The sequence below is a fragment of the Hyaena hyaena genome, unplaced genomic scaffold (assembly GCF_003009895.1).
Source record: "Hyaena hyaena isolate Hyena2069 unplaced genomic scaffold, ASM300989v1 scaffold_25, whole genome shotgun sequence".
NCBI lineage: Eukaryota > Metazoa > Chordata > Mammalia > Carnivora > Hyaenidae > Hyaena > Hyaena hyaena.
In genome coordinates this window covers 1,392,379-1,419,735 of record NW_024080657.1, presented here as the reverse complement: position 1 = coordinate 1,419,735, position 27,357 = coordinate 1,392,379, and the positions used below count along the sequence as shown (strand labels likewise).

Below are 27,357 nucleotides of genomic sequence, written 5' to 3'. Positions count from 1 at the left end.
CCTTTTCCCTCGGCAGCAGGCAACACACAGGAGGTCCAGCCTGGGAGACAGTTTATTGATGTTTATTTGCCCAGATGAGTTTTCCTCGCTATTCTGGGGTTGAAGGGATTAGGGGAAGTGGGGACGTGTCAGATGGAAGCCAAAGGCACACACTGGATGTACCGTGACGGGCCAAAAAGAGGTCGGTCTGAGATCAGCAAGCCCCCATTTCAGAGGCTAAGAAAGACTAGGCCCAAAGGCACGGGCCAAGTCCCTTCCCTGTGCCAGAGGAGGACCAGGCATGGCCCCGACGGCTTTCCCGCTGCTCCTCACGCCAGGCAGCTTCGGACCTGGCTGTCGTGCCTGTGGGACCACTAACATCACAGTGGTCATGGCGTCTTGACTTAAACACAGGGAAGGCCTGGCCTGGCTCCTTCTGTAACCAGCAGGGACAGAGGTGACTGGTGAGCAGATCTGCGGTGTACGCGCAACGGGAGGGGCAGTGCTTGTCAGCATGAGATCATGACTCTAGAAGGTAGTGTAAATCCACAAGGTGAGTAAGTAAAGGCTGGACGCAATGATTCAGCATGGAAATGTCACTCCGAGCTGACTCGACTTCTGAACAGACAGGCTTCTTAGACAGCCTCTGCTCGTAGGGGGTTTTGGTCCCCCTGGCTCTAAGCTGTCATGGAAGCAGAAGGAAGAGGAAGTGGTGGGCTGTCCAGCTGGGGCCTGGGGTCTGCCACGACTGTCCAGATCCGAGCGGTCAGAGAGGGCCCGGCCACCTCAGCCCTGACCCTGGAGTGAGCGAGGGAAGAGGACGTTGAGTCCTGGGAGGGCTGCCCCCGGGCCCCCGCCCCACCTGCCTGGCTCCGGGGCCTCTTCTTCTACCGCTTCTTCTTGGCCTCCTTCTTGGGCCTCTTGCTGGCGGACAGAGCAGCAGCCTTGGGCCTCCTCGTCACCTCCACGCTTCTAGGCTCGGAGGGTTCTGCCTCCTGCATGGCAACAGAAAGGAGAGTCCTGTTGAGACGCGTCAAGCCCGACCCGGCAAACCGAGACTGTGTCTGGAGGGGGATTTGCAAACGAGAGCAACGGCCACAGAAACACCGGATGGGAAGCGCCAGCGCCAGGACCCCGGACCTCAGGGCTGTGGGGCTGGCCTCAGTGAGGAACCAAGCAAGAGGCCCCAACAAGGGAGGAGGCAGCCTTTGGAGTCTCAGGAGGCCTGAGTGGCACTAGGCTCCTCTATGTGCCAGCCAAGTGACCCTGTGAGCAACTCGCTTCCCCTTCCCATGTCTTGGTTTACCCACCTGTGAGATGGGAACAGTGACGTAGGCCCCAGAGGGCTGACATGAGGAGGCAAAAGGCACGGAACGCGCCCAGTGGCTGGCCGCTCGCCCGTGCAGGTCCCGGGCAGATGGCAGGTGAGGGGCCACCGCGGGACAGACCCACTGTGACTTGCTCTCCTTCCGGCCCAGCTGCTCTCCTTCTCCCCTTCAACCCACAGAAGGCCAGGGCTGGGAGGGGTGGGGCGCGCCGGCCGGCAGGTGGGCCACACTGTTCTGGGGGTCTGGCAGAGGTGCCCTGTGGGGGAGGGCAGAGGGCAGCCTGGGGACAGGCCTCCAGACTCCCTACGCCTGGGGCGGCGCTGGCTTTTATCTGTCATGTGCACCCAGACTTGTTCCCTGTAAGATCTGGTTTACACAGAGCTCCTGCTGCTAAGAAAAGGTTCGAAAGCACAGATGCAGCCCTGGCCTTCGCTTCGCGGATGAAGACAGTGGACTCCAGGGAAGGGACCCGCCTTGCTGCAGCCATAAAAGCTCCTTTCCAGAAAGACCCTGGAGTGGATTCAGCCCTGCCAAGTGCTCCCTCCTCCTCGGGCGATAAGACACACTGGCCTAGGCCAGGTAGGATGTTAGCGAGGCACGTCGGGCCCAGAGAACGCAGGCCACGGCCCCTGGGCCTCCTCCGGCCCACAGGCGGACTTCAGTTAGTCTGCAGTGTTTATTTTTAAGAATTTGAGCCAACTGGCAGATTTCCCATTCAATCTGGACTCCTAGCTTTTCTTGAAAACTTTGAACACCTAGTAATGCTGGCCCCTAATCCCCTGGTGGGAAAAATGGGCTGAGCGGCAGCCGCCCCTTTATTCAGGTGCCCACGCCCCTCATGGCCGCTGTCCCCAGCACTGCAGTAAGGAAACGTTGCTCAGGACCTGTGTTCTTTTATTAAAAATGGGAAGACAAACAGCAGACTAAGAATACGAAGAAGGAGCACACTTCTGGAAGAGAAAAATGTTTCCCCGTGTTTAACCGGCCGACTCCCAGCTTCCAGTTTGCTTTGCTCTGTCCTTCCCTGGCCCTGCACCGTAAGCCATGCACTCATAGAGGACACGTGGCCGTGGCTGGGGAGAGGCAGTCCACACCTCTGTACCGGCCGGCTCCCGAGATCCGTCAGCTCCCTCTGGTCAGCCGTCACGGCCTCCTCCCCACCCCGCCAGCCTCCGGCAGAGACCCCAGAGGTAAAGGCCCAGCCTGGTCCCAGGTGCCCACAGGTGTTCTTCCCAAGATAATGCGGGGGCTGGTCCCCCCCCCGGCCAGGTCTCTGATGGTGGCTCTGGACTCCCCCAGCCTATCTACTTGTGGGATACTGTTAATGTAACTTGCCCCCCTCCCCCAAAGGAAAAGCTGGTTAGAAAGACAAACAAACAAAACAAAATCTCAGAGGAGCTAGCGTGTCAAGTGCAGGAGCAGCGGCTGCACAGCACAGCAGGAAGGCTACTGTTTAAGGCAAACCCCATGGGGCACAATGCCTTTGGAGACCTTAGGAGCTGGAAACCATCCCGTCCAGCTGCAGTAGCTACGAGGCCAGAGGAAACCAGTCAGTCCCCAGAGCCCTAGGCAAACAGGCCCTGATAAGAGGAACAGTTTATGCACAGGGAACTTGCCAAGCCTGCGGGACCTCCGGGGACGGAGCCCCTCCCCCACCGCTCTAAGCTCAAAGCTGGGTGCCTCCTCCACCTCCAGTAGGACCCAGTTCAGAGTCCACAGGGATGGTGACACGCGGCTGCCATCCCCAGCGCGTCCCTCGTTCCAAAGACCCTCTCTTAGGCTCCTTTCTCTCTCTCCTGAGCAGACCTCGCTCCTCATCCAGCTGTCTGTCAGAGGACTGGATGGGCACCTTCCAGGCACCTCAACTCGATGGTCCCAGACCAAGCACACCCCTTCTCCGGCGGGCCGGGTCCTCCTCCCCACCCTACAGGCAGAGCAACTGGAGTCCCAGTAACCCCAGCCCTCTCTCCTCCCGACTGTCCACTCAGTCACTAAGTCCCGGTGACTCAACCCCTTCCACCTCCTGACTCGGTCACCCTCTCTAGCACCAAAGTCCCTCCTTCGGTCCCTCCACCGCTAGCTGGCCTCTCTGCTCAGTGCCGCAGCCCGCCCCCCCCCCCCTTAAACCTTCCAGGGGCTCTCCATACCCTACAGCTGATGCCCCCACACATGGGATGGCATCTAAGAGGCCCCATCTCCAGCTCCTTCCGGGCTCTTCCCTAGACCCCACCCTGGGTCAGGTGTCAGGGCTTCTACCAGTCACTCTTAGCAAGAAGAGCACCCTTTTCGGCCACGCAGCAAAACCCTCCCTGTGGTTTGGCCTAGCGCAAGAACACACCCTACTCACCGTCCAGCCTTCCTTCTGTGCTGCTCCACCTCCAGCGGCTTCCACCCCTCCCTCCAGGCCTGCCCCCACCCACGCCCGCTACCGAGGAACTACACACTGCCACTACTGTCTTACCACAGGTCCAGTCCTCCTGTTAGTACCCCCACCAGCCTGTGGGCTCCCTGGGACAGCTTCAATTGTGAATGAATGAACGAATGAATGGAAAACGAAAGAGAGAAAAGATAAAAAGGAAAGGAAATAAAAGAAAGAAAGGGAAGATCAGGCAAGATCTCCCATAGCCATGGGAACTTCACTCTTGTTTATCATCATGAAAATAGAACACTTAAGGATGCCTGGTTGGTTCAGTCAGTAGAGCGTGTGACCCCTGATCTCGGGGTTGTTGAGTTCAAGCCCCACTTTGGGCACAGAGATAACTCAAATAAATATTTACAAATATATATACATAACAGTTAGTACTGGGCCTCACTTTTCCCACGAGCACAGAGGACATAAGCAGGTTTTAAACCCAATGTACACTCCCGGAAGCATGGCTGGACGTGGCCCCCGGTGATAATAATAACAACAAGGGCCACAACAGCCACTAACGCTATTCAGTGTGCCAGGCCCTGGGGTGTGTGGTGTGCACTTACCTTATTTTAGCCTCACAAAGTACCACAATGAGTCCCATTGTACAGATGAAAGAAATACTCAGAGAAACATGTGACTTGCGCAAGGTGTCACTTGGTGTGCAGTAGAGCCAGGATGTGAAGTCAGGTCTTCACGGTGACAGGATACCATCTGTCCCGGGGTCTCCTAGGGACCTCAGGGCTGGAACCAGAGTCAACTAGGAAATCGACTCTCTATTTAGTAGCGCCTGGAAACACAGGTTCCGTAGAGGACTGTGGAACGACAAGAATGGCTTGTTCCAGACTCTGTCGATGGGTCACTCGGACCCCTTGTTTGTGATGGCAGTTCCTGCAGGAGTCAGGAGGGCAGGTCAGTGCTCCCTGCACCAGGCTCTGCTTCTCACAGCTGAAGGCAGCTCTCCGTGGGCGTGTATACACGTTACCGTCATCGAGTCATCTGGATGCATTATCTGTCTCCTCCTCACCCAAGACCTCCTCCTCGCTTCCCCACCAAAGATCTGGCATTGTCGCTCACCCAGTTACCCAAGCCGGTCACCTCCAAGCCGGTTCTGAGTTGGCGCTGCCCCCTCGAGCCCCCACACCCAACTGGCCCCAGGTCCTGCCCATTCTACGTTCGGAGGGGCTCTCGAATCTACCCGGCCCCTCTGGACACACACTCCTGCACCAGGCCAGACCCTGCGGTCTGCCCCCCACTGTGTCCGCCGCCCACACATTCTCCTCGCCACCCGCCTCACTGCGTTCAGTCTATTCTAGAACAACAGTCCTGACCATGTCTGTTTTCCACTTTAATATGTTTCTGGTTCCCTCTTCGGAGGAGACAAATTCCAAGAGCTTCCTTGTGGCCCCCACGGCCACTCCACTCCAGTGGGGGCCCTGCCTCCCGGCACGCGCCCTCACAGAGCCCACTCTGTCTCTCCGGGCTGCCGGCCCGCCAGTATCGCCCACTGCTCTCTGCCCTCTCCTGCTCTGCCTCGGTTCCCAGCACCCCACCTACCTGTGTGCGCCCAACGGATGCAGGTCCTGTGCCAGGCACCACGGGGTACTGAAGAGAACACTTGCTTAGTGATATGCGCCCAGCATCCGCTCACTGAGCCTCCACCACCCCAACAAGCCAGCTACTGTGAGCTCACTTCACAAGCGAGGAAACTGAGGCTCAGTGATGGATCCAATGCGGCGCAGCCACCTTCCCCCCAAGCTACAGGGAAGCAAAGGCAGCTCCTGTGCACATGATAAGTTCCCATGAAGAGCTGTAGCTCCAAATTCTTAGCTAGTAAGAATGACTCTCATGAATGACTGACCTTTAATTTCTCTTCAAACACACGTTGCTGGTACAGGCCAGGCAGACTCCAAGTACTACAGCCCCACCTTTTTTATTATTTATTACTTTTTAATTTATTTCTGAGAGAAAGAGAGAGAGAGGCAGCATGAGCAGGGGAGGGTCAGAGAGAAAGGGAGACACAGAATCTGAAACAGGCTCCAGGCTCTGAGCTAGCCGTCAGCACAGAGCCCAATGTGGGGCTCGAACCCACAAACCATCAGATCATGACCTGAGCCGAAGTCAGACGCTCAACCAACTGAGCCACCCAGGCGCACCAGCCCCACCTTTAAATCTGGGAACTCCGGGCCTCATCCGAGGCAAGTTTTAGGTCTCCTCGGCAATCACACCAGCGGGAGTATAAGAAAACCTCCCCCATTAAGTGGCTCCTGGCTCTGCCGGGCGTCCGTCCTCCATGGACACAGGCCTCATCAATAACGAAGCGGTTCCACAGCTGCTTACAAGGCCTGAAAATTGCTGCTATTCATCAGATTCAAATAATCGAATCTGTGCCACAATGCATCAAATCCCTTCCAGCAGAGAAGGCACTCGGAATTTTATGGTTTCCACTATACAGTTCAGCGTGCACTGGGTCCGATAAATCAGGACAAGATGTCATTCCACCCAGGCTGAGACCGTTCTCTCCTCTCCGCTGGTGCCGGGAAGGAAACCCACTGGGCTGTGCTCAACCCTCACGCACCTCATCTCACTCCATCCCCAGGAACTCTGGGTTGGGTCTGCTTGCCCCTGTCCTGCTCAGGGCCCAGGTTCAGGGACACGGAGGGCGGGCCATGCTCAGGCCAGGTGGGCCCAGTGCCGATGCCCCCACTCGTCCTGCCGGGCACTCCTGCCCCAGGCCTGGGCAGGGCGGGGGCGAGAAGGCCTCACAGGGGTGGAACAGGCACTGGCCTTGAGGGGGAGACGGGACTGGCAGGGCGTGGCGGAGGCCTTCCACGGCGGCTCGGTCTCCACAGGGCGCCCGAAGACAGTGTCCGGGTTGTGCCTGGCAGGCGAGGAGAGCTGTGATTACAGGCAACAGCCTCGGGGCTCATTCCAGACACAAGTCAGCAGGCCTGCGGGCCCTCCCCACCGCCTGGGCCGCGGCTCCCTGCGTCCAGCCGCCTCTCCCATGAGACGGCACACCTCTCGAGACCGTGTTTACACCGTCACCCTGCCCACCACACGGCAATCTCTCCAGAAGGGCTCGTTAAGTAAAAAACACCCTGCTGCCCAATTCAACTGCAAACTGCTCCCAAGCTTAAACAACAAGAGGGCAGAAGTGCAGAGTTAGTTCTACGAGCCTGTCTCCGAAGGTGTTGAGAACAGGTATAACAGACACTTGCCCGAGTTAATTACTTACTCTGGCAACCTCAGGCAGGGTTTCCCAACAGGCTCCGGAACTTCCAGGCCACAGCGGGGAAGGCTCCATCATTTTTAGGGCTCCAAACCTGCAGAGCTTTCTGGCTGACAGTGAAGGCTATGTGGGCATCACACTGAAAGCCACTCTTGCTATCAGTTCTGGTGAGTTCTCCACTGGATCACGTTGCTGGTCACCAGTTGTCTCTGTCTGCCCAACCCCCACCTCTACATCGGGGCTCTGCCGTTTCTCTGTCCCATATGGTCCTGGGGGGACTCTCAGTCACAGTGGCCACAGGAGTGCCCAATTAAATGTGGCCAGGCCAGAAATGGTACCCACTGCCCCTTCCCACCTACAGAGCAAGGTGCAAGCATGTGGCCAAGCCAGGGCCAAGCAGAGGCCTTCCGTGAGACCTGGAAAGTGAGCATAGGCAGAGAGATAGCTTCTCTTGCTTACAAATCATGAGCAGTACGGATAGAGACTGGGGCTGGGGTAGCCATCTTCCCGACTCATGACGAGGGCCTAGGAACGAGGCCAACGGCTCACGGGAAAGCCAGGAGATGGAGACAGAGCCCTGAAGCCTTTTGGAGCCTCTGAACCCAGCTGTGCCTTGAAATTCCCAGTTCTGAGAACCAGTACGGTTTCTTTCTGGAAAAACTGCTGGATCTGAGTTTCTGACTTTCAACACAAAGAATGCCCATTACTGCAAGAAGAGACTGCGGCGATCTACACAAAGGCAGCAGAGTGCAAGCGGAGGTACCAGCCTAGGGGCTGGCGGCCGGCCGGGGAGACACGAGTCAACACATGAAGAGATGGGAGCAGTCAGCACTGGGACTGGTGGGAGAGCCTGGGATTCACCACCAGGTGAGCCACTGCCATCTGTTAGGCGAGTCGCTCAACTAAAAGTCAACACCCACGTGCTGGGGTTAACTGATCAATGTTCCGTGTAGAAACTGATCCAAAAGAGGCTGGGAGGCTTTTGGGGAAGGGGGAGAGGAGCTCACTACCTTTATTTCCTCACTGCCTACTCCTTAAACTCCTGGAATTTGGCTCCCACCTCATCAAACTGAGAACAGCAATAGTCTGTCTTTCCAGAAAATGTGCCTGAGCATAAAAATGTCACACTTTTGTTCACAATTCCAGGGACCCTGTGAACTTCTGAAGCCTATCCAGGGACCCATGGGACCCAGGAACCCTGTTAAGAACTTTGTTCTACTGAAGCCAAACTCTGGAGGAGAGCAGCCTTTCCTCAGTCGCTCAGTAGTTCCTGTTGTGCGGTCCTCATGGGGACTGGGTGGTACATGTACTCCCCTGGAACCATGGCAGTTTGCAGGGAGACCGCTGTCCCCTCTGCCCATCGCTCTGCCCTGTCTCTCCTGAGAGAGCAACAGGAAGAGACAGCTTTGTCTGCACGGAACTCCTGTCCCTCCTAGGACAGGATCCTCCCCTCCCGCCACTCTGGCCATAGCTGTCCCAAGCTGCATCAACCACAGTTCCTTCCCTGCGGATTCTGGAACTGGGAGCAAGCAGGAAGGCAGCCTCCAGATACTGCAGCTGAAAGACATAAACTTTGGAAGCTGTAAGTGGCCATGTTTCATCTCACCACAGGAGCAGTGAGCAGAGGAAGCAGGGTCCTGGTAAGAGAAAGACAGGAGATGGACAGGGAGGGGAGAGAGAGGAGATGCAGGTGGTGAGTGACAGGGTCCTGGGTTCTCGTCCCTTCCAGAGGCCCAGCTGCACCCCTGCTCTGGGACAGCACCTGCTGTCTTGTCAGCGCATCTTTTCAGTATATCCACACTGCACAGAAACCACTTCAAGCAGGCTGGGAATGCCCCAAGTTCAGGTCTTTTCTGAATCTTAATTTCTGCTGAAAAGCTCAGCAATGCGCTCTCAGGGTTTCAAGTAATAACGCCATATTGATAAAATAATTCCCAGGTCTCTATCCCCAACTTCTCACTGGCTCTTTCTTTCCCACTTGGACGTCTTGCTATTATTTCTACCTTGACACATGTAGAACTGAACACCTCCTATCCTCCCAAAATTGGTTTGTGCTTTAGGGAAATCGTCTCAAGATTGGACCAGAGGCTGCATAATAGAATCACCAGAGCACTTCGAGAAAATACTGCTCCAGGCTACAGTGAACAACAGAATCAGAATCTCTACGGGTGCAGCCCAGGCCTTTGAACACTCCCCAGGCAGGTGCAGACAGATGGAGAATAGTGGACCAGGTGAAGGACTCCCTGGGCCCTTGCTCACAGCAGACATCGATGACCAATTACTTTACCTGGGGCCTCGAAGCAGCCCAGAAGCCTTTCGCTATGGCCACCACACAATCAGTCAGCTTTGGCGTGAGAGAGGAAATGTATCTACCATCCTGGACTAAAGGGAAATGGTGTAAGGATCTCCTATCTTATACTTTAGAATCCAACCTACAAGAAAATGCTTGGATTAAGGGTGGTCCGGGCCGCCATCATTCTCACACAAATGTTTCTTTTCTCAGGTCTTAGTTTAATGAGGTGTTGACCAGAACAGTTCTCATTTGGCTTAGGACGGGAAGGACTTTAGTTCTGATTCTGCAAATTGGTTCTTATTCCCGCTATGAAAAGGAAGGGGGTGGGGTGGGAAGCATTTGTATGTATTCATTCTTTCTTCCCTGATTACCCCCAAAAGAGCTTTCAAAATAATCTGCTAAGTATTGAAGTACTGAAGTCATAAACTAGTTGCAAAAAATCGGCTTACTGGAACAACAGGAAAGACATTCTTTCACTTTTCAAAGGCTTTCCCAGCATCTACAGCCAAAAATATTATCTTCTGACCCAAAAAGCCACTAATAAACCTTGTTTCTATAGGCCTAGCAAGAGAGATGATTTTGCCTGAAGCAAACAGTCAAAAAGAGCGAGATTGTTCTCTGGGTCCTCCCTCCCCCCACTTCTGCCCTCTCCCCACCTCCCGGCACCCTCCACTTCCCTCCCGCCATCAGGGTGGCAAGGGGGGGGTCCCCACCAGCTATTCTCACTCCACAGGTACCCTTCCCCCTCAGAGCTCCCTGGCCCCAGGTAAAACCCTCTTCTCCGTCCGCCTCCAAATCCCAAATCCCAAATCCCAGCTAGCTGCCAGGCCCAACCCCTGAGCACGGGCTCAGCGCTCACCCTCCCTTCGTGAGATCGCATGTGCACAGAGGACCGTGTTCCCTTCCATCTCTTCAGGAATGTGGGGAGCTCGAGAAGCCTGCCTTATGGGGGCACCCCTGGAAAGCTAGCAGTAGAGCCTCTGCCTAACTGGGGGCCTGACACACCAGTAAAAAGTTTAATGACCAGTACTGTCACTTGTTGTTACTGAGCCACGGAAAAGCTTTAAAAAAAAAAAAAAAGCTAAAACAGTAAGTTTCAGTCATGAAGAGTTCCCTTATGTGAGCCTTACTGCCCTAAACTGCAAGATAAATTAAAATGAGATGTCATGTGCTATATTTATATTTTCAAAGACGAAGCTGTTGTCCCAAATTAACCTCTAAACAGCAGAGTGGGGAAGTAGGCATATTGCCGAGCCCTTTGTCAACTCCCTGCCTCTAAAGACCGCAACCCACTGCGCCGCTGAGAGCAGCAGAGAGAGGCGGAAAGGGTACCTCTCTTTTCCCTTGTTCGCCGAACTGACCCAGGCCTCCGGGGCTGCCTGGACAGGGCAAGAACGCGACAGGACGTGAGCAGCAGCTCTCCAAAAGGCCGCACACCTCTGACTCTACATCTCCGCCTATAAAATAAGAACATTCATCACCTCCCTCCCTTGGGACCCTTAGCAGGCTTCATCAGTGGCCAAAGACAGTAAAAATGTTTGTTATTTATAATCGCCAATAGCACGCCGAGGCTGGGAAGACAGAGCCCCAGAGCACAGGGATTACGCTTTTAGAGCGTGATACAATTGTGGGTGGGAACACTCCAATCATGACCTCCTTCTCCAAATACCAGAATACGAAACAGAGATGGACAGACCCATCCAGAGGCCATGGGCCTGTGTCCATGCCCACCAAGGTTCTCGATGCCCTCACTGGCTGTGCCGTCTCCCCACCTGCCCTTTAAATGCTAAATCCTTGGGGCCGCGGCCTTGGATTTCTCATCTTAGCCCATGTTCTCGCCCAGGAGACCTCATCCTTGCCCGGCTTCAAGTACATCTCAACTCTCACCTGTTGATGAACACTCAGCCCAGACCCTCCTCCTGCTAGAGACCTTCTGTGTAGTCGGCAGAACCACCTGGTATCTTTTCTTTTTTTAACGTTTATGTATTTTTGAGAGAGAGAGAAGCAGAGAGAGGGGGACAGAGGATCCGAAGGAGGCTCTGCGCTGACAGTAGCGAGCCTGATGTGGGGCTCAAACCCACGAACCACAAGATCATGACCCCAGCCAAAGTCGGAAGCTCAACCAACTGAGCCACCTAGGCACCCCCGAACCACCTTTAAGGCACCCGTTTAAAACTGAACTCAGCACGCTCCTTCCCCAGTCGCACCCCCAGCAGCTCCTCTGCCAGGGGTCCCCACTGCATCAGTAATTGGCTGTGATTCTCCCAGCTACATGAGCAGGGTCTCTGGGACATAGTCATCTCCAGGAAAAATAGACCTCCAGGATATACTGTATGTTGTTGAATGAAAAAAGAACCATGTGAAGCTGTATTTAATAGTATGCTATCTTGCATGTGTCAAAGGGGAGAATATTTATATGTCTACGCAAGTACATACATATCACATCACAAACATATGCATTTGCTATGTTTTCAAAAAGAAACAAAAGAAGAATAAATAAAAATTTTAAAAATGGGGGCACCTGGGTAGCTCAGTTGGTTAAGTGTCCGGCTCTTGATACTGGCTCAGGTGACGATCTTGCAATCATGAGATCAAGCCCTGCATCAGTCTCCTTGATCTCCAGCCCTTAGTATGAATAGCATTTCAGAATAACCATACAGGCAAAGAAGAAAAGGTCTTCTTCACCGAAGAATTCCAGCTAATAAATGCAGAAGGAAATAATGGAGCTCAGCAATGACCACTGATGGATGCTAAAACCACTTAGGTGAAAGATTGGGGGTAGTTTTTAACACAACCAGACAGCACGTGTCCATTGATGACAGACCGGGAAGTCCACAGCACCAGCTATGAGGTGTTCTTACCAAATAACCTGATCTGAGTTGACTCAAGCCTCAAGATTGAACTTCCTATTAATAGGAAATATGGGGAACAGAGAAACATGTTAAATGACACCGCACAAAGGTAATCAGCTAAATCCTGGATGTGGATATCGTAGATGACAATGAACTGCCTTCTCCAACAAATCAATGTCATGAGAAAACAGAGGGGGGTGGAAGGAAAGTGCATGGCTACAGGATAAAGAGACCTATAGAAAAAAGTCAAAACAACAAAAAGCCAATGTGATCATGGCGGTCTCTTACTTAAAACTCTGTGGGCCCTGCCCACTCTTCTGGCAGTGCCCCTCATCATGCCCCCTCTGTGCTCTGGCCACAGTCACCTTTTATTCAGTTACTTGAACCAGAGGCCTCACAAATGCAATTCCCTCTCCCTAGGGGAAAGGGCAACAGGTGGGCCCCTGCCCCAAGGTAACATCAGGTCCTTCCCCTTGATCTGCACCTGCACGGTGCCCTGGACTTCTCATGGAAACACGCACGTCTGTTCCCCATCTGCCCTTCTCTCAAGGATTAGAAGCTCCGTGCAGACAGATACCACATCTCGAGGCAGGCTGACATGTAGTAGGCAGTAAATAAAACCCTGCTTAACACGTGTGAACAAATAAAGTACTGGGCACGTGGTTCAACGCCACTGGGTGGGAATCTGCCAGAGCCCCAACTGCTCTTCTTTGCCGTGGTGTCTGTTTTTAGTACCTAGAATGCCATGTGAGGAGTGGAGGCTCACAGGGAAGAACTCACCACCTCGTGGGACCTGGGAACAGGTACGATGATGGCCAGCACACAGATGAGCTGGAAGATGGCTCCCAAGAAGAGTCCGTACCGTAGCAGGTTCTCCAGGAAAGTAGGCTCGGGCACCTCAGGGGGTGAGAAGTCCAGGTCGGAGGCCATGACCTCAGCTGCCTGCTGCCTTCGGTCTCCTCTGACTCACCAGCCTCCAGAGCCAACTTCTAAACACAAAGGTTAAGTGTCATGTTTCTACAACTAACTTCTAAATAGTTCCACTTGCACAAACACACACAAACTTGTAAGAACCCATAAAGCAATCATAGCGAAATGCTAACAAATCTTTTTTTTTAATTAAAAAAAATTTTTTTATATATTTATTTTTGAGACAGAGGGAGACAGAGCCCGAGCAGGGGAGGGGCAGAGAGAGGAGACACAGAATCCGAAGCAGGCTCCAGGCACTGAGCTGTCAGCACAGAACCCGATGTGGGGCTCGAACCCACGAACTGTGAAATCGTGACCTGAGCCAAAGTCGGACGCTTATCTGACTGAGCCACCCAGGTGCCCCAACAATTCTTGAATCTGAGTGGAAGATATATGGATAGTTGTTGGACTCTTCTTTCAACTTTTTGTGTGTCTGAAATTTTTCCAAGTTAGAGAAAATAAGTAAGTAAATGCAAACACTTCGACGAAAATCTCTAATCAACATACATCTGGAGGCCAGCTATGTTTCAGGTTTTGTTCATTTCTTCATTTCTTCATCCAGTTATCCATTCACCACACACTTACTGAACACCAAGTACTGAAGAGAGGGCAAAAGAGACAAATCCCTACTCTCCTGGGGCCTACATCTCAGGGCAAGGCAGACAGCACATCCAGACATGCCATGGCAGCTAGTGACGACTGTTTGGAACAAAACTTGAGGGCACTGTTTTAATCTGTATAGGGTGACAGACAGGAAGGGCTCTGAAGAGACAGGAATCGAGTGGCAGAGACAGGAAGTGTAAGTAAACCACTGGAATGTTTGAGAGCAGCATATCCAGGCAGAGAGAAAAGCAAGTGTCAAGGCCCTGGGGCAGGGAAATGAGTTCAAAATGGTCAGAGGGGGATACTCAGGAAGGAGGAAAGATCAGAGAGGGGTGCGGCTGACCCACCAGGACCTTGACACTTCCAAATTGACCAAAGCCACCGAAGGGTTCTGAGCAGAGAAGTGACACAATCTGACTTACGTGTTTATACATATATACATATTACTTTTAGTTTAAACTTTAGTTAACATACAGTGCAATATTGGTTTCAGGTGTAGAATTCAGTGATTCGTCACTTACATACAACACCCAGTGCTCCTCACAAGTGCCCTCAGTACCCATTACCCATCTAGCCCATCTCCCACCCACCTCCCTCCATCAACCCTCCTCAGTTTGTTCTCTAAAGAGTCTCTTATAGTTTGTTTTACTCTCTCCTTCCCCCATCTTCCCATGTTCATCTGTTTTGTTTCTTAAATTCCACGAGTGAAATCATACGGTATCTTTTTGACTGAGAAAGTATGCTATCTTATTTAGCTTAACATAACACATTCTAGCCCCATCCACATCATAAATGGCAAGATTTCATTCTTTTGGATGGCTGAGTAATATTCCATTATGTATATATACTACATCTTCTTTATCCATTCATCACTAGATGGACATTTGGGCTCTCTCCATAGTGTGGCTATTGTTGATAGCACTGCTATAAACACTGGGGTGCGTGTACTCCTTCAAATCTGTATTTTTGTATCCTGTGGGTAAATACCTAATACTGCAATTGCTAGATGGTAGGGTACTTTTATTCTTTGGGTTTTTTTATTTAATTTTTTTTTATTTATTTCTGAGAGAGAGAGAGAGCGTAAGTAGGGGAGGGTCGGAGAGAGAGGGAGATACAGAATCCGAAACAGGCTCCAGGCTCTGAACTAGCTGTCAGCACAGAGCCCGACACGGGGCTCGAACCCACGAACTGTGAGATCATGACCTGAGCCAAAGCCGGACACTTAACTGAACCACCCAGGCGCCCCTATTTTTAGTTTTTTTAGGAACCTCCCTACTCTCCCCTAGAGTGAGTGACTTATATATGTATTTTTTTTTAACTTTTGTTTTTTTACTTCTTTATTAAGAAAGAGAAAGACAGAGTCGGGGAGGAGCAGAGAAAGAGACAGAGAGACAGATAGCAAATCCCAAGCAGACTCCACAGCACAAAGCCAGACATGGGGCTCAAACTCACAAACTGTGAGATCATGACCTGAGCCAAATTGAAAGTCAGGCACTTAACTGACTGAGCCACCCAAGAACCCCGAGCATCTTACATTGTAACGGGGGGTGGGGGGGAAGATGATGGGGTACAGAGTAGACACAGGAGGCCAGTGCGAGGGCTACTGCTAATAACCCAAATAATAGTGCTGGGGACATGAATGACGAGGGCCGAGGTGGTGGCCAGTGGTGACAGATCCAGCCTCAGCCAGTGTCTCCTTTCAGCAGGAACCCCACTCCTAAATACCCTGATCAAGCCAAAAGAACTGCCTGTAGTTTTCAAGAGCACAGGCTCTTTCAAAATCCTGGGCCTCTTCCCAGGCTGCACACTCTGCCAAGAATGCCCTTTTCTATTCTGATGCTTGGTGAAGCCCCCACGCTCCCTCCAAGGCTGAGCTCAAGGGCCACCTCTCCAGCACACCTTCCGTATTGCCGTCCTCTTACCCTGGTATGACTGAACTGCTTCCCCTCTACCACAGCACCTGAGAGTGGCTTCCTCCTGCCCACCCCAACGAGAAAGGGACAAACTTACTTTGGAACCAGGCCCACCTGACTCCAAAGCCCTCTGTATTTTCAGAGATCTGTGCCACAGTGCAATTCCCTGCTAAATGTGAGCTGTCCAACATGGCAGCCAAGAGCCACATGTGGTTATTGAGAGTTGGAACGGAGCTGGCCCAGCCTGAGAGGGCTGTCAAATATATACTCAATTTAGGAGACAGCAGGAACATAAAAATGTAACATATCTCATTAATGAGGTTTTTATATTGATTACATGTTGAAATGATATACTGGATTAAGTTGTATTATTTTCACCTGATCTTGAAAAAGAGCAAAATTGGAAGATTTACTTTCTGATTTCAAAACTTACTAGAGGGGCACCTGGGTTGAGCATCCGACTTTGGCTCAAGTCATGATCTCACGGTTCGTGGGTTCGAGCCCCGTATCAGGCTCTGTGCTGACAGCTCAGAGCCTGGAGCCTGCTTTGGATTCTGTGTCTCCCTATCTGCCCCTTCCCCTCCCCCACTCACGCTCTGTCTCTCTCTCTTCTCTCTCAAAAATAAATAAAACATTAAAAAAAACTTACTAGAAAGCTACAGTAAGCAGAACAGTTAGGCACTGGGGTAAGGATATAGACTAATGGAATAGACAGCTGAGAAATAAATCCACACATGTGGAGTCAACTGATTTTCTAACAAGAGTGCCGACACCATTCAATAGGGAAGAACAGTCCTTCCGACACATGGTGCTGGGAAAACCGCATATCAACATGCAAAATAATGAGGCTGGAACCTTATACCATATACAAAAATGAACTAAAAATAAACAAAAAATAGGGGGCACCTGGGTGGCTCAGTCAATTAAGCATCCAATTCTTGATTTCAGCTGAGGTCATGGTTTCACAGTTCGTGGGATCAAGCCCCTCATCAGGCTCTGTGCTGACAGCATGGAGCCTGCTTCCAATTCTGTGTCTCCCTCTCTCTCTGCTCCTCCCCTGCTCACACCCTCTTTCTCTCTCAAAATAAATAAATACACTTTAAAAAAAAGAATCAAAGATCTAAACTTGAGAGCCAAAACTATGAAACTCACAGAAGAAAACATAGAGGAAAATCTTCATGAAATTGGATTTGGCAATGAGTTCTTTGATGTGACAGCCAAAGCACAGGCAACAAAATGAAAAATAAATTGGACTTCATCAGAATTTAAAAATCGGTGCATCAAAGAACACTATCAAAATACAAACTAGAGTGAAATTATACTAGAGTGAAAATACAAACTAGAAAGCAGTTTGGTTGCTTCTCAAAAAGTTAAACATAGAACTACCGTATGAGGGGGCGCCTGGGAGGCTCAATCAGTTAAGCATCCAACTCTTGATTTCTGCTCATGATCTCACGGTTCATGGGTTCAAGCCCCATGTCAGGCTCTGTGCTGACACTCGGAACCTGCCTGGTATTCTTTCTCTCCCTCTCTCTCTGCCTCTCCCCTGCTCATGGGGATGCGCTCCTGCATTCTCTCTCCTGCTCTCTCCCCCAAAATAAATAAATAAACTTAAAAAAAAAAAAAAAAAAAAGAATTACCACATGATCTGGCAACTGCACTCCCAGGTATATGCCCAAAAAAACTGAAAGCAGGGACCCAAACAGATACGTGTACACCAGTGTTCACAGCTTCATTCGCGACAGCCAGAAGATGGAAACAACCAAGAGCCTATCAACAGATGAATGGGTAATCAAAATGCGGGACAGACTTACAAAGGAATACTATTCAACTATTAAAAGGAGTGAAATTCTGATACACGCTACAACATGGATGAAGCTTGAAAACATGATATATGATGCTAAGTGAAATAAGCCAGACACAAAAGGACAAATGTAGTATGACTCCACTTCTAAACGGTACCGAAAATAGGCAGTTTCTAGAAACAGAGGCAAATTCTAGAGACAAAGCCCAGAGACAGAAACTAGGCTACAGGTCAGTAGGAGCTGGGGGAGGGGTAGTGGGGAGTTATTGTTTAGTGGGTACAGAGTGTCGGTTTGGGATGATGAAAAAGTTCCGGAAATAGATAGTGATGATGGTTAGGCACCATTGTGAAAGCTACTGAACTATATACTTAAAAATGATTAAAATGAGGGGCGCTGAGTGGCTCAGTTGGTTAAGTTTCCGACTTCGACTCAGGTCATGATCTCATGGTTCATAAGTTGGAGCTCGGTGTCAGGCTCTGTGCTGACAGATCAGCTTTGGATTCTGTGTCTCCCTCTCTTCTCCTCCCCTCTCCCACTCATGATGTCTCCCTCTCTCTCCTTCTCACAAATAAGCATTAAAAATTTTTTTAATTAAAAAATAATTTAAAAATGGTTAAAATGAAAGAAAAAAGGTTAAAATGGTAAATTTTATGTTATACATATATTTTACCACAATATATATATTTTTACTTTTTATTTTTTACCTTTTTCTTTTTACTTTTTTAACTAGGCTTCACACCCAGTAGGGAGCCTGGCGTGGGACTTGAACTCACAACTCTGAGAGTAAGACCTGAACGGAAATCAAGAGTCAAGAGTCAGACGCTTAAAGGGACTAAGCCACCAGGTGCCCCTCTTTTTACTTTGTAACTGTAGCTACTAGAAAATGCAAAATGACACAAAGTGGCCTGCATTGTGTTCCCATACCTTAGCCCCGGGCTAAAGAAAAAGGTTCTAAGACCTTTCTCCACTTTGGCTCTGCAGCCTCCCTGCTTTGCGCGACTGTCCCCATGCCCGACTGTCCCCATGCCCGGGAGTGACTAAAGGATGACCAAACCACCTTCTGGGTAAACAGCATGGGACTTAGGCAAATGCGCGCTCTCCCTTTTGACCTGCACACACAGGAAGGTCACGTGCCTGAGCCAACAGGGGGCCCACTCTCCCATCACTTCTACTCTCTTTGGGAGCCGCCTTCAAAGCCCAAGGCCCTTCTTTAAAAAAAAAAAAAAAAAAATCCTCAGCTGGCAGATCTTCCTCCTCTCAGAAAGGATTTGACTTCTGGAAAGAACCCAACAGGATCTGGATCCAAGCGTGGTGAAGCAGGTGGGGCCTCGAGCTCAGGAATACCATTTTTGGTCAAATACAAGGTATGACGCTCAGACATCAGGCAGACTGGGGTGGCTCGTGAGCAGGCCCCGAAGTGAATTCCAGGGCGGCCCCCAGAGCAGCTTCCCTGCAGGAAATGCAGCTCCACCGGGGGAACCCCCACATGAACACCAAGGTGCAAGAAAAAGCTCACATCCCTTTACAGGGGTGGCTCATAAAGTATACATTTTTTAAAATGCCCTTTGTCCCAATGCTGTAACAAGCCTATTCAACTTAGATACTTAGATGAACTCTTGTTACTAACAGCAACACTGTTATGAATGTGTGGAATACAATAGAAAGATGGGGCTTAGGGGTGAGGGCAAAAAGCCCGACTCTATCAGCAATTAGCTACACTTTGGGCCCATCTCTCGACCTTCTGGAGATGTGATGTTCTCAGGAGCCAAGTGACAATCATCTCTATTCAGAGCTATAATGCGTTTTGGGTTTTTTTTTTTTTAATGGCAATAAGACAACATATAACAAGAGCCATAAAAGTGATTATATCCTTTGACTGAATAACTCACTTCCTAGAATTTACAGCAAGGAAACAATTCAAAACAAGAAAAAAAGGCTTCAGGTACAAAAAAGTTCATGGCAATCTATTCATAATACTGAGAAACAGGAAGCGACTGAAGAGCCCAACAGCAAAGCAGCTGACCCGATTAGGGCGCATCGTGGCGCAGTCCCCCTTCGCTAAAATGGCAAATACACACAACGTGTATCAGGCCAGTGTAAAGTCTTTGAAAGCAAGGTTAGCTGAAAAAAGAAAACAATTATATAAACCCTGTGACTGCAACCATGTAGAAACCGTGATTTCACCGGCCAAAGATCAAAGGAGGCCACGAAAATGTCAATCGTGGCTGCTCAAGTGAGCACTCCTATACAGGACAGCACAGGTGTAATGGGAAGGTGGTTGGGAGAAGGTTCTGGGAAACATCAAATGTCCTGCACATACTGTGTATGCTTCAGAACTTTACCTAGTTGCCCCTGCACCCCCGTGCTGGACTTCCCCGCCTTCCCGCCAGTGCTCTGGGTCTTCCTTTCCCGAGTACAGAAGTCACATGAGCCTGGCTCATCCTTCACACCTCTAGTGGGAGGCGGCTGGTCCCCTCACCCCTGCTGCAGTAGCAGCAACAGCAAGGAGCCGATCAGTTGCCAGATTTGCACAATACTTCCCAGCCTGCATCTCATTCACTTCCGGTCGGCCGGGGAGGTGGGCATTGCTGCTAGCAAGGATGAGGAGACTGAGGCCGAAGAGGCTGCATGGGTGGCCCAGGGATTACTTGGTAGGTGGGTGGTAAAGTCAGGGTTCAAACTGGCTGGCTCCGCCAGAGCCTGAGTGCTCCCCACTAGGTCAATGGCTCTCCAGCTGCGCGCTGTGACCCAGTAGGTGAGCTATGGAAACCACTGGGGGGTGAGACCTGCATCCAGCACTTTTTCCCTTAACCTTCATTTGCCAGCACTGTATTTAATTAAATAAATGACAATAGAAAATAACACATTAGTAAGGGTCAGCATTGTATCCTGAAGCTTTGTTTCAGTTATAGCCATTTACATCCAAGTATGTGTGTTCTAGGCCAAAATTCAAAACATATTTATTATCTGAGACGTAAGGAGTCTGGAGTCTAACATTTCTCACTTGCTCACTACAAGGCTCTGGTCCACCCGGAGCCTGTCCCAGGGCCTGACTCAAATACTTGGTAAATGACGACGTCTATGCCTGCTCCCACCAGGAAAGCAAGCGCAGATGCCTCCACCAACCGCCTCACTCAACCACTCAACGGGGAGGAGGAGGAGGAGCTGAGAAGCCCGGGCTGCTCACTTCCCGGTGAGTCGGGGCACAGCTGACTCTCTCTCCTTCAGTGACTCCAGCCCTACAGGGCGCCAGACTCGCTTTAAGAGCAGAGGTTTTCACACGTTGTGGAAATCTCTTACCCCTACCAGAAGTTAAGAAAAATGACTTACTCATCGATTTCCAAACATGGCAAATGCTTTCCTAACGTTACTATAACGCTTGAGGCTTGTCCCTGAATGCCGCGCTCTAGTGGTCTGACACAGTCATTCACTGGACACATACTTATTGAGTGCCTACTATGTGTCAGGTGTTATTCGGACTCCTGCCAGGGAGTTTTCATCCAAATGGAGGCGCGCACGCGCACACACACACGTAACACAATGTCAGAGGTGAGTATAAGGAGAATGCTATTTTATATGCGGTGGTGAGGGAAGGACCTCTCTGAGAAGGTGACATTTCAGCGGAGGCAAAAAGCAAGCGCAGGAACAAGTCATTTAAATATCTGCTGGACTTCCCCAGGGAGGAGGAACAGCGAGGATAAGGTCCTGGGGCAGGAACGAACTTGATGATCCAGGAGAACGGTAGCGTGAGCAAGCCGTTAGGGCCAGCTGGCCATTATAAGGCCTTTGGCGTCTCCCCCTGATATAAGGGGAGCCACTCGAAGGTACTTAGCAAAGAAGATGACATGGTCTGACTTATTTTAAAATGGTCCCTCTGGCTGCTATGATGAGAATAAGAATAAGACTGCTGTTCAGTCAAAAAGACATGCTTGCACCTGGTGGCAGAAGTGGAGGCGATCAATTCTGGGGCCGTGCATATATTCTGAAGACAGAGCTCATAGCACTGCTGAGGTGGAATCTGAGAGAAGAATAATCCCTGAAGGTGAAACTATTCTAATAGTATGATACTGTAATGGTGAATCCGCAACATTAAGGATCTGTCAAAACCCACAGAACTTGACAGCAGAGAGTAAACATTAATGGGTGTAAATGTTTTTAAAAAAAATCATTGAGGAGGTCAAGGTATCCCAGCATGGGAAACAAAATGTGACATTCTGAATCAAAATGTTTTACAAATGTATTAAGCAACTTCAGTGAAAGGGCAGGGCGAATCAGGTGCCGACCTCGGTCGCTTTGGAAATGAGTGGAGACTGGAGGACTAAAGGTAAAAGGAATTGCACTCGGACAGTATATTCCAGTTGATAAAAGTATTTCCCACAGGGGACAGACTCTAACAATTCTGAAGCCACCACATATGTATGCTGAAATTGAACAACTGAGAAAATGGATGGTAGATGGTAGGAGCTAGATTAGTCACAGATAGGCCAGAGGAGGAGGCTAGAAAGATCCGCGTGGAATGGACGACAGTTGCAGATATCAGTATGAACTCATATGTAGCTTAATATAGATACAGGTGGCTACAGAGAAATATTTATAGATATGTGTGCATATATAGGTGAGTATACACACATCTGTTTCTTGCACAGAAGACCTGGAAGCATGGGCATAATGATCACACCTACACCCAAGTCTCGGCACTGAATACATTCTCCAATAAAAGGAACCAAGGCTCCTTGGAGAAATGGTTAATTCTAGGACCGAGACATGAAACGTACAAGATGAACCTGGAACAGAAGGTGTTCAGAAAACAAAACAAAACACACATGTGCTGGGGTATCGAAAAGGGATAGGGCCCCATTGCCAAACGGTTAACAATTTTAGCAACAAAATAGAGTAGTACTGGATGATAACCCAGAGCAGGAAAACAAACATCTGAGTCCGCACTGACATATGTAATTGAATAAGTAAATACATAAACAGGGGAGCGTTGACAAATTTCGCATGGAGAATTCCAAATAATCTATGTAGATTATCTGACTTGGTTGTACATAAAGACTTTCTTCCGAGAGTACAATATGTAAGCGGGAAGGAAGGGGAGTAATTTTATAATGGAAAAACCTGACCACCTCAAGCTAGCGATCCCGGTGAACACCAACAGTGACAATTTATATTGACAGTATGTACCCTGATGTGACATGATGAGAATGGCACTTTACCTCTGTGGTTTTCCTCCCCAAACCCCGTAACTTCAATTTAATCATGCAAAAAAAAAACATCAGACAGATGTCAGTTGAGGATCATTGTACAAAATATCTGACCAGGAATACTCAAAACTGTCAAGTCGATCTAACAAGGAAAGTCTGGGAAACGGTCATAGCCAAGAGGACACCAGGAGACATGACTACTAAATATAATACAGTATCCTGGACACGGCCCTAGAACAGAAAATAGGGCATTAGGAGGAAACTGAGCAAATGTGAATAAGGCATGGACTTTAGTTAATATTAACTTATCAATATTGGTTCATTATGACAAATGTACTACACTAATGTAAGATCTTAAGAATAGGGGCAATTCTCAGGGCGCCTGCCTGCCTCAGTCGGAAGAGCATGGATTCCTGATCTCGGGGTGGTGAGTTCCAGCCCCATGTTGGGTGTAAAAGATTATTTTAAATAAACATTAAATAAATAACTTTGAAAAAGAATTCATCCAACAAATATACACTGTGCACCTACTAAGCGCGCTGCACTCGACATCTCACTTAATCATCAGCTCAAGCTATGCGCCCATTTTACAGAGGAGGAAACTGAGGACCAGTGGGGCAACCAGAGAGACTGCCCAGGTTACACAACAATATGCGGCCCACTCAGGAGTCGAATTCTGGCCGGGCTGGTTCCAGGGCCCGAGCACCTCCTAATGCTCCCCGGATCGGGGCGGGGGAAAGGCCAGGCCCCGGCAGCGAGCGCTGGGTTCAGGCCCGGGCTCGGAACGAACGCTCTGGGCGGCACCGGCGAGGCCCTCCATCTCCCAGGGACTCAAATTCCCCTCTGCGAGTAACTTCCTGAGGGGCGCCCCGGGAAGTTCTTCTCGCCGAGCGGGCCCGGGGCCGGCGGAGCAGCGCCGGCGCCGGGAGCAGGGGGGCCGCGGCGCCGGAGCTCAACGCCCCCAGCGTTCCCGCCACCCCGGCGACTCCGCCCCGCCCCGAAGCCCGAGCCCGGCCGCCGCGCCGCCGCACTCACCTCCCGCGCCGCCGGGCCGCTCCCCCGGAAGTGGTTCCCTGCGGCGGAGCCCGGAAGTGACGCGTTGAGCAACCGGCGCGCTCCGCTCTGCCCGCGGCGCAGGGGTTCCGGTCTTTGTCCCCACTTTATGGGTTTGATCCCAAGGGAGAGCTCTGGGGAGGCGGGGTCCAGGCCCCTTTGTCCTCAGCCCATTTCAGCAGATGTTTATAGACGTCTGTAGACACTTTAATTCTTTACCAGATCCTGAGCTAGGACCCTGCAATGCAGAGGGGAGACGAGATGGGCATAGGATCTACTTCTACAAAGCAAATCATTGCTGAGCACGTACTCTATGCCCTGTGGCGGTTACTGGAGATGCAGTGAAATTGTGAAATAATACATGTTACTGCTCCTGTGTTTCAGAGTAATTTGTTACACAGCATAGATGACTAACAAGTACATAGACTATCAAAGAGAAGCGATTGGGTGGTAGACATCCAAAAAAGAATGGAGATCTAATCTGGGGCTCCTGGGTGGCTCAGTGGGTTGAGCTTCTGACTTCAGCTCAGGTCATGAACTGTGGTTCATGGGTTCAAGCCTTGCATCCGTCTGTCTGCCATCATCTTGGCCTGCTTCAGATCCTCTGCCTCCCTCTCTCTGTGCTCGCTCACCTCTCTCTCTCTCTCTCACACACACACACACACACACCCACAAACATTTGAAGGAAAAAAAAAAAAGAATTGAGACCTAATCTTACCTTCCAGGAGCTAACTCTCAGAGGACACAAAAATAATTAAGTCAACATCCACTAACTCCATACTTTGTGAGGTAATATGGAGGATACAAAACTGTAGCATTCGTTTATTCATTCAACAAATATTTATGGAGTTTCTACCCTGGATCATGTACCATGGAACTGGGAAGACAATGGGAGGTAGGTGGGTTCCCACCTTCACTGTGCTTACAGAGGAGGGGTTAATGTCTGACACCTCCATTAATCAATCACACAGAGAAATGTATTTGAATCAAGAGATATGTTGGGAGGGGCGCCTGGGTGGCTTAGTCGGTTAAGGGTCCAATTTTCGCTTAGGTCATGATCTCGCGGTTAGTGGGTTCGAGCCCCGCGTCGGGCTCAGTGCTGACTGCCAGCTCGGAGCCTGGAGCCTATTTCAGAGTCTGTGTCTCCCTCTCTCTGACCCTCCCCTGCTCACGCTGTCTCTCCCTCTCTCTCCTAGAAATAAAAAAAAAAAAGATATGTTGGGAAGAAGGGGAAACCACGAGAGAATAAACAACATGAAAGATACAATCAAGACAGGGTGATCAGGGAAGGCCTCTCTGGGGAGGTAACATATAAGCTAAGAAATGAGGAATGAGTAGGAATTTTCCAGGCAAAGAGAGGAAGGAAAGAGCTTGGCAAGAGATTGAAAGGCTGTGGGAAAGGCCTGGAACATAAGAAGGGGGAGAAACTGAAGCTTGAAGGGCACAAATATGTAGGACAAGACGTGGTACTTGTCCTTAAAGGGGCTTACTGTGGGATGTGGATGAGGAGGGTCATAGGAGACAAAGATGTTTTATGTGCTGAAATGTGTTCCCCACCAGCCCCCACCAAAAAAAGGAGTCCCAACCCTCAGTACCTCAAATATCACATATGGAGGTAGGGTCTTGACAGAGGTAATCAAGTTAAAATGAGGTGATTAAGATGGGCGCTAATCCAATATGACTGGTATCCTTATTCAAGGGAGAAATTTGGACACAGATGCACACACAGGGAGCATGCCATGTGAAGATAAAGGAAGATAAAGGATATGCTTCAGGCGCCTGGGTGGCTCAGTCGGTTAAGCATCTGACTTCATTCGGCTCAGGTCATGATCTCCCAGTTTATGAGTTTAAGCCCCACGTCGGGCTCTGTGCTGACAGCTCAGAGCCTGGAGCCTGCTTTGGATTCTGTGTCTCCCTCTCTCTCTCTGCCTCACCCCTGCTTGCACTTAGTCTCTCTTTCAAAAATAAATAAACAATTTCAAAAAATAAAAAGGATGATGCTTCTGCAAGCCAAGGAATGACAAAGATTGCCAGCAATGCACTGGAAGCCAGGGGAAAGCAATGGAACAGATTCTCCCTCCAAGCCCTCAGCTTTGATTTCAGATTCCTAGACTCCAGAGTTGTGAGAAAATAAATATCTGTTGGTTAAGCCACCCAGTTTGTGGTACTTTTTTATGGCAGCCACAGCCAACTAATACGGATGTGTGGGTGCTTTGAAACCTGCTACACCATAGCCAAATGTAAAAGATACCCCATGTGGCCACTGGAGGCATAGCTACTTTCTGGCTCTCTGGAAGCTCCTGGAAAAGGCTCCAACTGAGTCTTGCTCATCCCTGTGCCCCGCATGACCCCATCAGCACCACGGCACGGCGAAGAGCTCTGTGCCACACTTGCTCTGATCCATAATATCTAGGCACGGCACACTGCTTGCACCATGAAAGAAAAAGTTGGAAAAGATTTGGTTTCTGCTCTGAAAACAATTGCTAAACTAGATGAACACGTGATGGTATAAACTGGGGGCTTATAATCATTATAATAATAATATAATATAAACTGGGGTTTATAATTATTAATTCTAGCTGCCCTTTATGCCATGTTCACTAAGTGCCAAGTACTTTCCATGTATCAAGATTCTCCTGCCAGCGAGCCTGGAAGGCAGCTGTGATTATTCTCATTTGCAAGTGAAGAGACCTAGGGTTGGAGAAGTTAAGCAACTTCCCAAGGCCTCACAGAGACTGTGCACAACCAGTGCACACCCAGCCAACCTGTGCAAGCCAGGTGGGCGCTGCAGGAAGAAAGGAAGGATCCACAGGGACTGAGGTATCTGAGAAGGCTTCATGAAGGAAGCAGCTCAACGTGGGTCTGGATAATGGGCTGGACTGAACACGGGAAAAGGAAAGTCGAGGTGCGAGCCTTGCTGTTCTACTTCTAAGCCCTTATTTTTGTTGGTCTCTATGCCCGGGATGCTCTCCTCTCCTGGCTTTTCACAAGGCAGGCTCATTTTCATCCCTCAGCCCAAATACAACCTTATCAGAAAAGGCTTCTCTAACCACCCATTCTGGCTGGTGGATTTTTTTTTTTCTTTTGAGAGAGAGAGAGAGAGACAGCATGAGCAGGGGAGGATGGTCAGAGAGAGAGGGAGACACAGAATCTGAAGGTCCAAAGACAGGCTCCAGGCTCTGAGCTAGCTGTCAGCACAGAGCCCGATGCAGCACTTGAACCCATGAACCGTGAGATCGTGACCTGAGCTGAAGTCGGATGCTTAACCAACTGAGCCACCCAGGTGCCCCTGGCTGGGGGGTTTTTTTAAAGATGATGTCAGCAGTATTACCCATCCCGCAGGCTCTTCTGATCCATGACTGCCTTGACCAATAGCATACCATGGAAGAGAGCCTCAGGTATGGCACTTACCAGGCCTGGAAGTCAGCCATGTAAGAAGGGTGACTAGCCTGAGATCAGTGAGCTGGGAGAAGTCCGAGCTACATGGGAGGAAGAGATTCCAAGGAGCACCAGATGCCAGGTCAGGCAGTGAAGAGCCATCTTGGAGAGGTGAAGAGATGGATAATAGGAGATAAAGCAAAGATGGTAGAATGTTAAGTATACGACCTAGGTGGTGAGTACAATGTTTGCTGTATAATCCTTTTGACTTCTTTATATATTTGAATGTTTCACTACAAAATTCTGGGCATAGAGAAACCAACTTGGAGGTAGATTCT

General features: G+C 50.1%; 1 protein-coding gene across 3 annotated transcripts; it reads right to left on the bottom strand.

Annotated features, from left to right (window-relative positions):
- Nucleotides 1–34: 34 nt before the first annotated feature.
- Nucleotides 35–23,667, bottom strand: MANBAL (mannosidase beta like). 3 transcript variants are annotated; one of them, XM_039227196.1, is made up of 3 exons: nt 23,624–23,667; nt 12,875–13,083; nt 35–974 (listed from the first exon to the last, which is right to left on the bottom strand). In XM_039227196.1, exons 2-3 carry the CDS (start codon nt 13,022–13,024, stop codon nt 867–869), a joined length of 258 nt encoding a protein of 85 aa, XP_039083127.1. In that variant the 5' UTR covers nt 13,025–13,083; nt 23,624–23,667; the 3' UTR covers nt 35–866. The 3 variants fall into 3 exon arrangements, with proteins under 3 accessions (XP_039083127.1, XP_039083128.1, XP_039083129.1); XM_039227197.1 differs by having other exon boundaries at nt 12,875–13,080; nt 23,624–23,644; XM_039227198.1 differs by lacking the exon at nt 23,624–23,667 and adding an exon at nt 18,089–18,108.
- Between the last annotated feature and the right edge of the window lie 3,690 nt (nt 23,668–27,357).

What these genes read in the sequence shown, in the direction of transcription:
- MANBAL (XM_039227196.1), bottom strand. Translation starts at nt 13,024, where the DNA reads ATGGCCTCCGACCTGGACTTCTCACCCCCTGAGGTGCCCGAGCCTACT. An exon ending in TTCCCAGGTCCCACGAGGTG is followed by an intron (nt 975 to 12,874) that starts GTGAGTTCTTCC and finishes GTTGCCATGCAG; the next exon opens with GAGGCAGAACCCTCCGAGCC.